The sequence below is a fragment of the Macaca fascicularis genome, chromosome 6 (assembly GCF_037993035.2).
Source record: "Macaca fascicularis isolate 582-1 chromosome 6, T2T-MFA8v1.1".
Lineage (NCBI taxonomy): Eukaryota > Metazoa > Chordata > Mammalia > Primates > Cercopithecidae > Macaca > Macaca fascicularis.
This window is the reverse complement of record NC_088380.1, coordinates 35890859-35905422: the sequence shown is the minus strand read 5'-3', so window position 1 is coordinate 35905422 and position 14564 is coordinate 35890859. Positions and strand designations below refer to the sequence as shown.

The following is a 14564-nucleotide window of genomic DNA, read 5'->3' as shown; positions in this document are numbered from 1 at the left end:
AATTTCTTAAGCTGATGGGGATATCACACCTAGAGATATAAGTGTAGAGTTTTAGCTTCATGGTGGGAAGTCTAAACAAGGTCTCTATCTGGAGAATTTACTAGGAAATGTAGGCATTCATTAATTTAAAAAAACATTGACTGAAAGTTAAATACGTACCAGGCCTCTGTTAAGCCCTAAAGATATAAAGAAAAATAACCTAACACCCCTAACTTCATGGTGTTTTGTGCAATGTGAAAGAAACACAGATGAAGAAACTGACAACAAAGTGATCAGTGTTATAAAAATTAAATGTGTAGGTTGAGTTTCTAACTTTCATAAAAGGATAGACAGCAACAACAACAAAAGGATTGGACATCTGGTTATGTGCAAGTCATAACACATCAATCTATACGTATAAGAACTCCTGAGAAATCACAAAAAAGAAAAGGAGGGCATAGACACTGACCTACCTACCCTGGCATTCTTATACCTTGGAGGCTAATCCAGCTTCTATTGGCAGCAGCAAAGCTAGGAACAGAGGGAGCGAAGGGCTGAGAGGTGAGGCAGAGTGGGGAGCCGGGGCTAACAAAGAATTTATATGTCATGCCCTTGAGGAAGAGATGTGTAAAATGAGATGTAGGTATGGGTTAGGATGTTACCCTGTACACCAGAAGGTCAAGAAATTGGATGGGATTAGCAAAACAGGGTTTATTTGGTATGATAGTATAGTTCTAATCTATGGCTTCTTTTGTGTCATACAGTTACTATATATACAACTAGGATAATCTAGATTATGAAAGAATAATTCCTCTAGCATGAAAATATCAGAGATTCTTTTGCTCAGAAGTCTTATAACACAGGTGCAGCTTCATAAAGGCCTATCATTTCAGACAAACAAAAATAAGAAGTACTTGAGCAGGAAGTATCAGGTTAAAATATTATGGATTTGAAGTAGATCTTCATAAATGGCAGAGCGAGAACCTCCAAAAATCTAGTCCTCCTTAAAGACAACAATAAAACTGACAAAAAATTGTAAAAATCAACTTTTTCATAACTCTGGAAATTAGCTAAAAGCTTGCAACAACTCAAGGAGCATTTATTTAAGAAAAGTTGCTTAATAGTGGTAAGGACAGAGAGCTTTTTGTCATTTTAGCTTGCTCCATGTCCATAACCCTCTCCCTAGCTCCATGGCGGCTGTGAAAACCACCAGCAGACTTACAACCATGGCAGCTATAAAAACCAGCAGTTTAGCAGTCATCAAAGCAGCAGACAGATTTGAAGTGCCTCTGAAGTCCTGTCTTCAGAGTGTTGCTTTTTTTTTTTGAGACAGAGTCTTACTCTGTCACCCAGGCTGGAGTGCAACGGCATAATCTTAGCTCGTTGCAACCTCCAACTCCCAGGTTCAAGAGATTCTCCTGCCTCAGCCTCCCGAGTAGCTGGGATTAAAGGTGCCCACCACCACGCCCAGCTAATTTTTTGGTATTTTTAGCAGAGACAGGGTTTCACCATGTTGGCCAAGCTGGTCTCAAACTCCTGACCTCAGGTGATCCACCTGCCTTGGCCTCCCAAAGTGTTAGGATTACAGGCATGAGCCACCACACCTGGTCCAGAGTGTTGCTATTTAACTATTTAACGCAGTAGTGTTGTGAAAATCCCCATTTTCACACCTTGTCATTATTTGACCTAATAGAGCTTACTCACTGAAAAAAGTCCTATCCCAAGGGTGTTAGGAAAAAACAATCATAGCAATTGTTTATAATCACAGTTACCTGAGACAGTAAAACGAATTGGAACAAAGAGGAGCCTGGCCAAAAACTTAAAAGGAAAACCTATGAATGAGATGTCTGTTAGGGACTCTGAGGCCATATGCATGTGTAGGAATGTATGGATGCCTAGGAAAGACATGAGGAGGTCCAAATCTCTCACCTTTGGCTGACTTTGAGATGTTGCATAAGCAGGAAGTAAAGGCTAAGGGAAAGTTGTAAACTGCCAGAGCATTGAAAACATGCCATAAGCCACTCATAGAGTTTCTTAGCAAAGGAAAATGTATTGGTCCAAGGTGTTAAAAGATATCTCTGTTCAATTGCTGACCACTAAGCAAATCAACTAAAGACTTCAGGCGCAGTATACAAGAGAGAATATAGACTTCACAGAATTAGTCCAGGAGAGTTACTAAACAAACAAACAAACAAACAAACAAAAAGCAGAAGCAGCAGCAACAACAACAAACTCTGGGAATACGTAATAGTCTGAATTGACACATTATATTGTTTTAAATGTCCAATTTTCAAAAATTATGAGACGCACAAAGAAACAAGAAAGTATGACCTATAAACAAGGAAAAAAAAGGTGAATAGAAACTCTGTGGGGAAGTCTTGGACAAAGACCTGCAATGACCTATTATAAATATGTTAAAGAAAGGAAAATAAACTATGTTTATAAACCCTCTTCCTGTTTAGAAAAAAAAAAGTGCAGCTCACTGCCAGTGCTCATTTAATTTTACATAAACACATTCTATGAGGCTGAAGCAAATCTGACTAATTTTCAATGTGAAAATAAAATATAAAGACTGTTCTTGGAATGATTTCTAAATAGAACAAACACCAGAATAATCAGAATCATGTATTTTGGAAAAACTGGATTCACCAAATAAATATTTGGCCAACAACTGTTGGAGAACGATGTTAACGTTATACATAGGAATGCTATGTTTTCTGGGATTTGATATTTTTGGTGATCGATAAATACTACATTTTGTAAATGGAAATACTACTGCTAAAAATAGAATCCTGTAAATAGAATGATGCCTTTTGTTTCCAAAGTCAAAACACTAGAGCAATGCAAAAACAATAATAAAAGCAAGATATTTCATGGTAAAGTTATCTCAAGGTAAATGCTTCACCTGCAAGCACTGCCAGCTAGTGCTCTCAGGGTAAATGGGAAAATGGTTAAAGTTCAAATAAAGTATGAGAACACTGTTTCAACAAAAAGAGAGTATCAATAAAGAAACAGAAATTATAAAATTAGGAACACAGTGAAATTTTGAAGTTGAGAAGTACAACTGAAATAAAAACATTCACAATAATAGTTCAACAGCAAACTAGAGTTGGCAGAGGAAAGAATCCGAGATCTGAGAACCCAAAGATAGGTCAACTAAAACTATTCAGGAAAGGAAAAAAAAAAGCATGAAGAAAAATGACCAGAACCTCAAAACACATACATCCAGTCTAATCATGAGAAAAACATTAGAGAAATTCCACCTGAGGGAAAATCACTTCACTAGTATGCTTCAAAACTGTCAAGATCATTGAAAATAAGAAAAGTCTGTCTGAGAAAGTATCACATTCAAGAAGAGCCTAAGCAGATATGATATGATATGCTGGATGGGATCCTGGAACAAGACAGACATTAGGTAAAAAATTACAAAAAAAATCTAAATGGCATATAGATTTTATTTGATAATAATATACAAATATTGGCTCATTAATTGTAACAAATGTACCACACCAATGTAAGATGCTAGCAATATGTACAAATAGATATGTACAGTATAGGAAATTTCTGTATTATGTCAATAATTTTTCTGTAAATCTAAAACTGTTCTGTAACAAAAAGTTCATTTAATAATGAACAAAGTCTCAGAGACCTACAGGACATCACCAAGTATACCAATATACACATAATTGGTGAAATATATGGGAGAGAGAAAGAAAGGGGACAAAAATAATCTTTGGAGAAATAGTGGCCAAAATTTCACAAATGTGATGAAAGATACGGATCCACACATCCAAGAAGCTTAATGAACTGCAGTAGGTTAGTCACAAAGATGTCTACACCTAGACATATTATAGTCAAACTGTTGAAAGACAAAGACAGAGAGAATCTTAAAAGCATCAAGAGAAAAATAAGTCATCAAATACAAGAGTTTCTCTATAAAATAAACAGCTGACTTATCAGAAATTAGGGAGGCCAGAAGGCAGCTGGATGACATGGTCACAGTGCTGAAAAAGAAAAACTGCAAATCAAGAATTCTATGACTGGTAAAAATATATATCAAAACTGAAGGATAAACAAAAACTAAGATAACTCATTGTTAACATACCTGCCCTATAAGAAATACTAAAGGGAATCTTTAAGTCCTAAATGAAAGGACAATATTCAGTAACTCAAATCACATGAATAAATTTTAAAGCACGTCAGTAGAAGTAACTACATAGAGTAACATAAAAAATAGTTTAAATATATTTTTGTTTGTAACTATTTTCTTCTCCTTATCTGATTTAAAAGTTAAGTGCATACAGCAATAATTATAAAACTGACTTGATGGGTTTAAGATGTAATTTGTAGGACAACAATAGCATAAAAAAAGGAGGAGACAATTGAGCTACACTGGAGCAAATTTTTTTCTATACTAATGAAATTAAAGTAGTATTAATCTGAATAGTTTGATTTAAATTAAAATATTAATTGTAATCTTCATGAAAACCACTAAGAAAATGACTCAAAAAATACAGTAAAGGAAACAATAAGGGAATTAAAATGGTATTAGAAAATATCTAACACAAAAGAAGGCAGTAGTAGAGCAGTAAAAAAGACATAAAACATATACACAACAAATATCAAAATTGCACACTCAAATCTTCCTTCATAATTATATTTTAAATAAATGGATTAAATAACTACAATTACAAAGAGGGAATTGGCAGAACAGATATACAATCCAATCGTATGCTTTCTACAAGAAAATACACTTTAGATTCAAATACACAAATGTATTGAAAGTAAAAGGATGGAAAAACGTGTATCAAGCAAATAATAACCAAAACAGGACTAGAGTGACTATAGTATCAGGCAAAATTGACTTTAAGAAAAAAAAAAGTACTAGTTGATACTAAGAATATTTTATATTGTTAAAAAGATCAACCTCTCAAGAAGACATAACAATTATAAACATATATGCATCTAACAATGGAGTCACAAAATACATGGAGCAAAAACTGAAAGAATTAGAGGGAGAAATAGACGATTCAATAAGAACAATTTGAGACTTTGGCTCCAACTTTCAATAATGGATACAGCAACCAGGCAGAAGAGCAGTAAGGAAATGTAAGACCTGGATAACACTATAAACCAACTGGACCTCACAGATATCTGTAAACACTCTATTGAACAATAATAGAATATACATTCTCTTCAAGTACATATGAAACATTTTCAAAAGGAGAATATATGTTAGACCATTTTTAAAAACAGCTTCAGTAAGTGTTGCAGCTCTTTTAGAATTTGTCTAGCTGGTTTTACAGGTTTTACCAGAAACCTCTCACCAAAAAAAAATTTCATTAAGTTTAAAGAGATTGAAATAACTGTGTTGTCCAATGACATTGTAATTAAATTAGAAATAAGTAACACAGCAAATCTGGAAAATTCAAAAGTATGTGGAAATTAAATAACATCCTCCTAAATAATAAAGAATCAGAAGAAATCACAAGGGAAATTAGAATATTATTTGAGATAAATAAAGACGCAAAATGACATACCCAAACTTACCTGATACAGCTAAATCAGTGCTTACAGGGAAATTTATAGCCATCAATGCAAATGTTAAAAAAGAAAATCTAAAATAAAAAAGTTAACCATCCATAACAAGAAACTACAAAAAGAAAACTAAACCCAAAACAAGCAGAAGTCCAGAAATGACAATAAGAACAGAAATAATAAAGCAGCTGATATGGTTAAGCTTTGTGTCCCCACCCAAATCTCATCTTGAACTGTAATCCCCATAATTCTTACATGTCTAAGGAGATGTACCTGGTGGGAGGTATAGGATTGGATCATGGAGGCAGCCTCCCCCATGCTGGTCCTGTGATAGTGAGTTAGTTCTCATGAGATCTGATAGTTTTATGAGGGGCCCTTCCCACTTTGCTACTCACTCTTCTCTCTCCTGCTGCCTTGTGAAGAAGGATGTGTTTGCTTCCTCGTCTGCCATGACTGTAAGTTTCCTGAGGCCTCCCCAGCAATGTGGAAGTATAAGTCAATTAAACCTTTTTCCTTTATAAATTACCCAGTCTCGGGTATATATTTATAGCAGTGTGAAAATGGACTAATACAGTAACTTGGTACCGCAGAGAGTGGGATACTACTATAAAGATAATGGAAAATGTGGAAGCAACTTTGTACCTGGGTAACAGGCAAAGGTTGGAACAGTTTGGAGGGCTCAGAAGAAAACAGGAAAATGTTGAAAAGTTTGGAACTTCTTAGAGACTTGTTGAATGGCTTTGACCAAAATGCTGACAGTGATATGGACAATGAAGTCCAGGTTGAGGTGGTTTCACATAAGATAGTATAGTATTTGTATATAATCTATATACATCCTTTTGTATATTTTCAATCATCTCTAGATTGCTTATAATATCTAATACAATGCCTGCATATTACTTCATTCTTGTAGATTCAATGTAGTACTCAGTTTGTGACAAATACAAGTTTTTCTCTTTGGAACTCTGTGACTTTTTTTTCCCAAATATTTTTGAATTGCAAGTGGTTGAATTCATGGATGTGGAAATCATGGATACAGAGGGCCAACTATATTTGAGTTGTTTCTACTTTTTGGCTATTAGGAATAATCTGCTATGAACATTGTGTTATCACGTGGATAGGTTTTCATTTCTCTTTGGTGTATACCTACAAGTGGAATTGTTGGGTATGACAGTCTATGTTTACCTTTTGAGGCACACCTAAACAGTTTTTTTAAGTGCCTGAATTAAATTCGCACTAACATTATGTGAGGGTTTTGATTTCTCTATGTCCTTATCATCACTTGTTATTGTCTATCTTTCTGCCTATAGCCATTCTAGTGGGTGTGAAGTGGTATCTCGTGATCTCAATTTGCATTTTCCTAAACACAAATTGATATGGTTTGGCTCTGTGTTCCGACCCAAATCTCAACTTGTAGCTCCCATAATTCTCACATGTTGTGGGAGGAACCCAGTGGGAGACGACTGAATCATAGGGGTGGGTCTTTCCCATGCTGTTCTCATGATAGTGAATGTGTCTCACAAGGTCTGATGGTTTTAAAAACAAGAGCTTCTCTGCACAACCTCTCTCTTTGCCTGCTGCCATCGATGTAAGATGTGGCTTGCCCCTCCTTGCCTTCCACCATGATTGTGAGGCCTCCCCATCCATGTGGAACTACAAGTCCAATAAACAACTCTCTTTTGTAAATTGCCCAGTCTTGGGTGTGTCTTTATCAGCAGTGTGAAAATGGAATAATACACTAATGATGTTGAGCATCTATTCGTCTCCTTATTAGTTGTGTGTTAGCTTCTTTGGTGAAATGTCTATTCAGATCCTTTGCCTATTGTTAAATTGGATTGTCTTTTTATTATTGAGTTATAAGTGTTACTTATATATTCTAATAGCCACATGGAGATGAGGAACTTATTGGGAACTGAAATAAAGGTGATTTTGCTATACTTTAGCAAAGAGACTGGTGGCATTTTACTCCTGCCTTAGAGATCTGTGGAACTTTGAACCTGAGAGAGATGATTTAGGATTTCTGGTGGAAGAAATTTCTAAGCAGCAAAGCATTCAAGAAGTTTGCTGCAGGCATGGAGCCCTCATGGAGAACTTCTGCTAGGGCAGTGTAGATGGGAAATGTGGGGTCAGAGCCCCCAAACACAGTCTCTAGTGGGGCACCACCTAGTGGAGCTATGAGAAGAGGGCAACTGTCCTCCAGAAACCAGAATGGTAGATCCACCGACAGCTTGCACCATGCACCTGGAAAATCCACATACACTCAACACCAGCCTGTGAATGCAGCCAGGAGAGGGGCTGTACCCTGAAAGTCACAGGGGCAGAGATTTCCAATGCCATAGGAGCTCACTTCTTGCATCAATGTGCCCTGGATGTGAGATATGGAGTCAAAGAAGATGATTTTGGAACTTTAAACTTTAATGGCTGCCCTATTGGGTTTTGATATCTGTAGAGGGTCCAGGAACCAATACCCCAAGAATACCAAAGGAGGATTGTATCCATCAATTGATAAATAGATAAACAAAATATGGTATGGTGTATCCATATAATAGAAATTATTCAGAAAATAAATATAAATGAAGAAATACTGATACTTGCTAACATGGGTGAACCTTGAAAACATTATCCTAAGTGAAGAAGCCAGTCACAAAATGTCACAAATTGTGTGATTCCATTGATATAAAATGTGTAGAATAGGCAAATCCATAGAGACAGAAAAGTAGATTAGTAGGTGCCAGAGGCTGGATGTTTAGATGGTGGTGATGGTTGTGAAGATACTAAATATGTGAATATATTAGGTGAATTGTGGTACATAAATTATATTTCAATATAGCCACTAAAAACAAAAACCATTGTAAATTTTTTATTAGTAGTTAAGTTCTATTTTATAGTTTTAAACCACAAATAATAATACTAATTGTCTACCCAAAGCACTATATGTTGTTTCACTTCTTCTCTTAAAAGAAGGAACAATCAATTAACAAAACAGGAAGAAATCTGGTGTAAAATAAGTCCCCTTTAGAGATGAGGTCTTGCTGCAACCACATAACAGTCTCTCCTTTGTACTCTTGAGAAAATAAAAAATGTATGTGCCAGGAAGGAACAATTTCCATATTAATGGTTCTGCTTGGGTGTTTGAGGTTTGGAAGGGATCTTATGATTAATGATTCTTTGAAGTTAACTTTGGATTTTCCAAATGCCAAAGAAATTAACTTTTCTTGAAACTAAAGAGTAGGCCAGGAGTGGAGGTGCACGCATGTAATCCCAACACTTTGGAAGGTTGAAGCAGGAGGATCACTTGAGCCCAGGGGTTCAAGACCAGCCTGGGCAACATGGCAAAACCCCGTCTATACCAAAAATACAAAAATTAGCCAGGCGTGGTGGCATGCACTTGTAGTCCCACCTATTTGGGAAGCCGAGGCAAGAGGATTGCTTGATCCCAGGAGTTCAAGGTTGCAGTGAGCTATGATCACGCTACTGCACTCCAGTCTCGGTAACAGAACAAGACCTTGTCTCAGAACAAATCAATAACAACAACAACAAAGAATAATCTCACTAACCTGCTGTCCAAAAATTCTGAAAAATCATCCTGAAGTTCAAACTTGTATAGAACTTCTCCAAGTAGAAAGCCACTGGAAAATGCCTTTGCAAATGACTTGGGACCTGAATTTCAAAACATTGAGATAAAAACCATGAATACAATGTTGCTCATAGAGCTAATGATCCCTTTAAATATACATACACTAAAAACTACACAATTTAACTGGAACTCAAAATGCTATGAATATATTTCTAGAAACGTCTTTTAATAACCAAAGGAAAAGGTTGACATTTAACATAGATATTTTACAAAGATCCCCAAATAAATATAAATCAATAATTGATGAAATACAAATTTTTGAAGGAAGAGAAAGACAATGGATAAAATTTTTTTTTAAAAATGCTACCAAAAAAATTTGTAAATAACATTAGATTAAAAACCAGCCTTAAATATATTTTATAAAATTATACTCTAATACTTTAGTTGGATAACCCATGCAATCTAGTGGCCAAGTGAGATGCAAGCTAACTTCTTTTAAACAAAGACTTCATTTTAACCTGTAAAACAATGGAAAGTTTACTAAAGCCATTTGCACGTTCTTAAATAAAACCTCCTGAGCATAATCAAACTTCTCCTTCATGGTTCAGAGGGGACACTATGGCCCAGTTATTGTCCCATGCAATTATGGAGAGATAGCCCAGGGAAAACTGACTTTGGAGCCAGAGACATCTGTCTTGGAATCTTGGCTCTGCCTCTTACTAGCTGTGTGACATTGGGCAAGCTGCTTCATCTTCCTGAGTTTCAGCCTCATGTCTAGAATAGAGATAATCATATCTATATCTGATCTCAGAGAGCTGTTTAATATTAATAGCTCTCTTATGCAGTAATGTTTGAGAATTGCTGGATACCATGCCTGCCACATAGTAGGCACATAATGATAAGTGCAGAATTTTTTTCTTTGTTTTTTTTTGATGGAGTCTCACTGTTGCCCAGGCTGGAGTGCAGTGGCATGATCTACAACCTCTGCCTCCCAGGTTCAAGTGATTCTCCTGACTCAGCCTCCCGAGGAGCTGGGACTACAGGCGTGTGCCACCACACCCGGCTAATTTGTGTATTTTTAGTAGAGAGGGGGGTTTCACCATGTTGCCCAGGTTGGTGTCGATCTTTTGACTTCAAGATCTACCCGACTCAGCCTCCCAAAGTGCTGGGATTACAGGCATGAGCCACCACGCCCAGCCGAGAAAAAAATTTTTTTTTAAGTGTTCAATAGAATTTGCTTTTTTTAAAAAAAAAAATGTTCTTAGTTTTGAGTTACTTGTATTTTTCTTATAAAGTAAAATATATAGAGTTACATGGTATTTAAGGATTACATATAAAATAAATTATATTATCATAGGCCAAAGCCATCATCTCTCAAATCACTTCAAAATCCTCCAAAAACATTCAACATGCTTCCATCAGGGTCCTTTAGTTAGCATCGGTTGAAATATTATATGTCATTCAGTATCACAAATTCATTTTTACCAGATTCTTCTATTTTACCTGTCTGACTAATAATGAGGTGGCTAGTTGACCGTGAAGAAATAACATTCCGTCATGATTTGTAGACGTGACGCTTGGTTGTGTAGTTGCAGGAAGGTGAGCTAAATTGCTCCGTAACAGCCACTGCACAGTCCACACTCCAAAGATTACACCATATTATGATACTTTTTTGCATATCTGATGCCAGACCACAGTTTTCCCTAAGACTTTCTTAAGATCTGTTCTCAAAACCCTTTAGACTCAGAGGAATACCCCAATCCTTAAGTTGAGTCAAGACAATAATAAAAGTAGTTTAAAAAGATGTCAATGATTCCCATTGATTCTATTTATTCAGGGTGAGTTCTTGAACTGTCTAGAATTAGAATCTATTAATTATGGTTACATAATTTTTATTTGCAATAGAAAAAATAAAAGGTAAAAAACATTAAGGGGAAACAGTGCTTTTGTCTATGGATCACTTTAGCAATAGGTAAAAAGAAATGAAACTTTTATAAGCTCTAGGAAAATGAAAGCTTCCAATCACATAAATTTGTGTTCAGCTATATAGTTCATGTGAGAACAGACACATTCCATCTATTCTTAAAGTCCACAGTCTGGCACCTATTAGTGGAGTTTAGCAAGCTTTTCCACAAACAGACCAGTTTTATCATCATTTTAAAACTATTTAGGGCAGAATGATCTCACTCTAAACCCATGATACATTCTTTCAGAGTTGATGGTTTGATGCCCTTCCTATCAGTCATATCTGTCCTTCCAAAGCTATGTCTTAATGTGAAACACTGAAGCAATTCTTGAGAAAATATAGTTAGAGAACCGTATGTCCCAAAGCTTCCAGCAGGAGAATTTGAAATCCATGGCATACCTGAGCTTTATAACTCAGCTAGATCTACTGTACCGCCTGGAACACCTTACAGCACAAGTTAAGCTTGAGCTTCATAACCTAGGCAATGATGTTTTCTGACTTTAATGCGACACCACTTGAATATCATAATGCCTTGTGATGCTAGTAAAATGAGGATTGGCTTGATCTTATACCAAATGTCATCTGTTATTCAGCAAGTGTCTTCCGGCTTCATACCTCAGTAGTCTTTAAAGCAACTGAAATCCAAAGGGTTCCTTCTGCTCCAATGGGCCAAAGTGTGCCACCTCCTCCTGTGTCACTGCAGCTTTCTCCTTCCCTCACAGACTCCAAAGCTCTCGTTGCCACCACGATCCTCAATGTGCCACCCAGGGTGCTCTAGCTGTGTCTTTCACCTCTTCTCTCTGTTGCTTCCTTCTTTCTGCCTCTTCCCTTCTCTCCTCCCTAACCTATCCCTATACTTCCCTTAGTTTTCTAAAGAGCCACTGGACCTAAAACCATTATTCATCTATGGATGTACGTGTGTCTTTCTCTTCCTATGCTATCAGGCTCGTGTCCCAGTTTTTGGCTTATTGCTTTCTGTTCAAGAGCTGTTGCTATGTTACCTTCAGGTAATCTCTTTTCCTTCCTGCCTCCCTCTGGGGTTTGCACTGTGCCTGTTGTTCACGTTGACTGAATGCTGAAAGTCTAGCCCAGGAATAACTGGGGAATACTAAATCCCTTTCCTTCATCTTCAATTTGGCTGACAAACGGTCTGTAGCAAACCATTTTCTACAAAAAGGTAGCCAGAAAAATAAAATCATTACCCATTTCCTTTGAAATGGCATGACATATTAATAAGGCAATTATGATATGGATGAAATAGAAGTATTTACAGTATAAAGGTTAAAGAAGGATAGTAAACACTTATGTACTTCATTATCAGAGTAGTTTACAACAAATAAGCAAGTACCAAAATATCTGTCTGAAGTTTTTTATGCATAAGACACTTCAGATTTCCCATGTGCCACATTAGCAGAAACTAGAACAATGAATGAAGAATATAGCAAATGAGAAAAGCAACAAAGGGGAAACTTGGAGAAAAAAATTAAAGAAAAAGAAAAAAGAACACGTATAAGAAATTAGACAAGGAAAGAAAAGGCTGAAGAAAAAGTGTATACACTAGGACTAATAGATTAAAACATATAAGAAGACAGGGCCGGACCCGGTGGCTCATGCCTGTAATCCCAGCACTTTAGGCTGAGGCGGGCGGATCACGAGGTCAGAAGTTCGACACCAGCCTGGCCAATATGGTAAAACCCTGTCTCTACTAAAAATACAAAAAGTAGCTGGGCATGGTGGCATGTGCCTGTAGCCCCAGCTACTCAGGAGGCTGAGGCAGGGGAATTGCTTGAACCCGGGAGGCGGAGATTCCAGTAGGCCGAGATTGCGCCACTGCACTCCAGCCTGGTGACAGAGCAAGACTCCATGTCAAAAAATAAAAGAAGACAGATAAGAAGCCACAGAGAGACAGAGTAAGAGACAAAGGTGATAGGGAGAGAGAGAAACAGTGAGGAAAAAAGAAAAGGAAAGAAAACGCTTATTTTTTTTTTCTGTTTGGTTTGTCATGTTCTTCTTCCCACAAATGTCACTGAATACTATGACTAATTTCAGGATGCCCACCTCTATAAAGTAATTTGCACTAACAATTGAAATTTTGTATGGGGAAAAAGAGGTAGGCTGATTCCAGAACAAGCAACAATGAAAGAATATGATAAGTAAATAAACCGTGGGAGCCCAGTGACAATCTTCATCCTAAACCCAAAATTACTTACATCTGGGATTAAAATTATTTAGCAGCAACTGAACCCCGCCTCTAATCTTCCAAGCCACATGCCTGGTCCCCATCACTAAAGTTTCCTTTTCTAATAAATCTTTGATGCAGGCCTCGGTGATGGGTCTATGTTAGGCTGGGACAGCAGGTGAAATGATCTATGTGCCTTTCCATCAAAATGGCCCTTAGCCAGCTGGAGGAAGCACAGAAAGCCATCCACATTCCACATGGTGATAAGGAGAACACAGGTTCTGGAGAAAGATTCTCTGTTAGACTGGTGGCTCATTTACAAGCTGCTTCACCTTGGACAACTATGTAGCCACAGTTTCTCATCTGTAAAAATGAGAAAGTGATGGGCTCTACCTTATAAGAGTAGTTTTGAGAATTAAATCTTGTATGTAAAATGCTTAGCACACTGTCTGGTCCACAGTGAAAGTTCAGTGATTATTTTTATTGTTATTATTACTGTCTTCTAATTTAAGAAAACAGGTCATATTAATTACACAAACTGTGAATAACAGATCCTTAAATGATTACAGTATAAACATGCTTGTTTAAAACACAATTCAGTACTCAGAAAGCAAATATTTGGCAATTCCTGGCATTCATATACAGGTCCACTCTTTAGGCCAGATAGGCTACAACTCCCCCACTGGTCTGGGGAAGCACCTGTACTTAAACACAGTCTATTGATACAGCAAAATATTTAAATAGTCACATCCAGTGAAATAAATAAGGACTAAACAGCCTCATGGCATTTCTGGTCAGGTTTTGCTGCCAAATGAGTAATGGTACAAAGTTGCAGTTTTCAGAGATTTTTGGATTTTAGAATTTTTGAGGTAAGGGACTGCAGACCCATACCATTTTACGCTCTGTGGCCTTTACTCCTCCTTTACTAGAGTAGGAAAGATCTAGCCTGCACTATCAACTACATTTAAAAAGCCAAGCAAATTTACTCTCATTTGAGATCAAACAAACAAACAAACAAACAAAAAACCCTGCTGAAGGCTTGGAACTGGCTTGGTCCTACCAGGCTGTGATGTTCCTAGAAACTGGCTGGGTGCCCACAGCTAGGCCTTGGCATTCTCCCGCTGAACATAACCAATTTCACAGCACACCAACATCAGACTCTGTGACACTGATGGAGCAAAACAAAAACAAAATCCCTCTGTAATCACGTCTGAGCTCAGACCAAAACAAGAATATTGTCCAAAACACAAAAATAACCAAGTATGTCCCTATTCCGGCCAATAAGAATGATTGCTGCTTCTCTACTAATTATAGCTTTGCTTTGA

The 14564-nt window shown here is 37.0% G+C and overlaps 1 protein-coding gene and 1 non-coding gene across 3 annotated transcripts in view; one reads left to right on the top strand and one right to left on the bottom strand.

Moving 5' to 3' along the window:
• Window positions 1-14564, bottom strand: part of SPEF2 (sperm flagellar 2) — a 189746-nt gene that overhangs the window by 169758 nt on the left and 5424 nt on the right. For both annotated transcript variants that reach the window (XM_005556713.5, XM_073993291.1), the window contains exon 2: window positions 9075-9177. In XM_005556713.5, coding sequence (XP_005556770.2) covers window positions 9075-9177 — 103 coding nt within the window. The remainder of the gene's footprint in view (window positions 1-9074; window positions 9178-14564) is intronic.
• On the top strand, window positions 5243-5303 carry LOC123574251 (U7 small nuclear RNA). The gene has a single exon (XR_006699138.1). It is a non-coding gene; the product is annotated as a U7 small nuclear RNA (small nuclear RNA).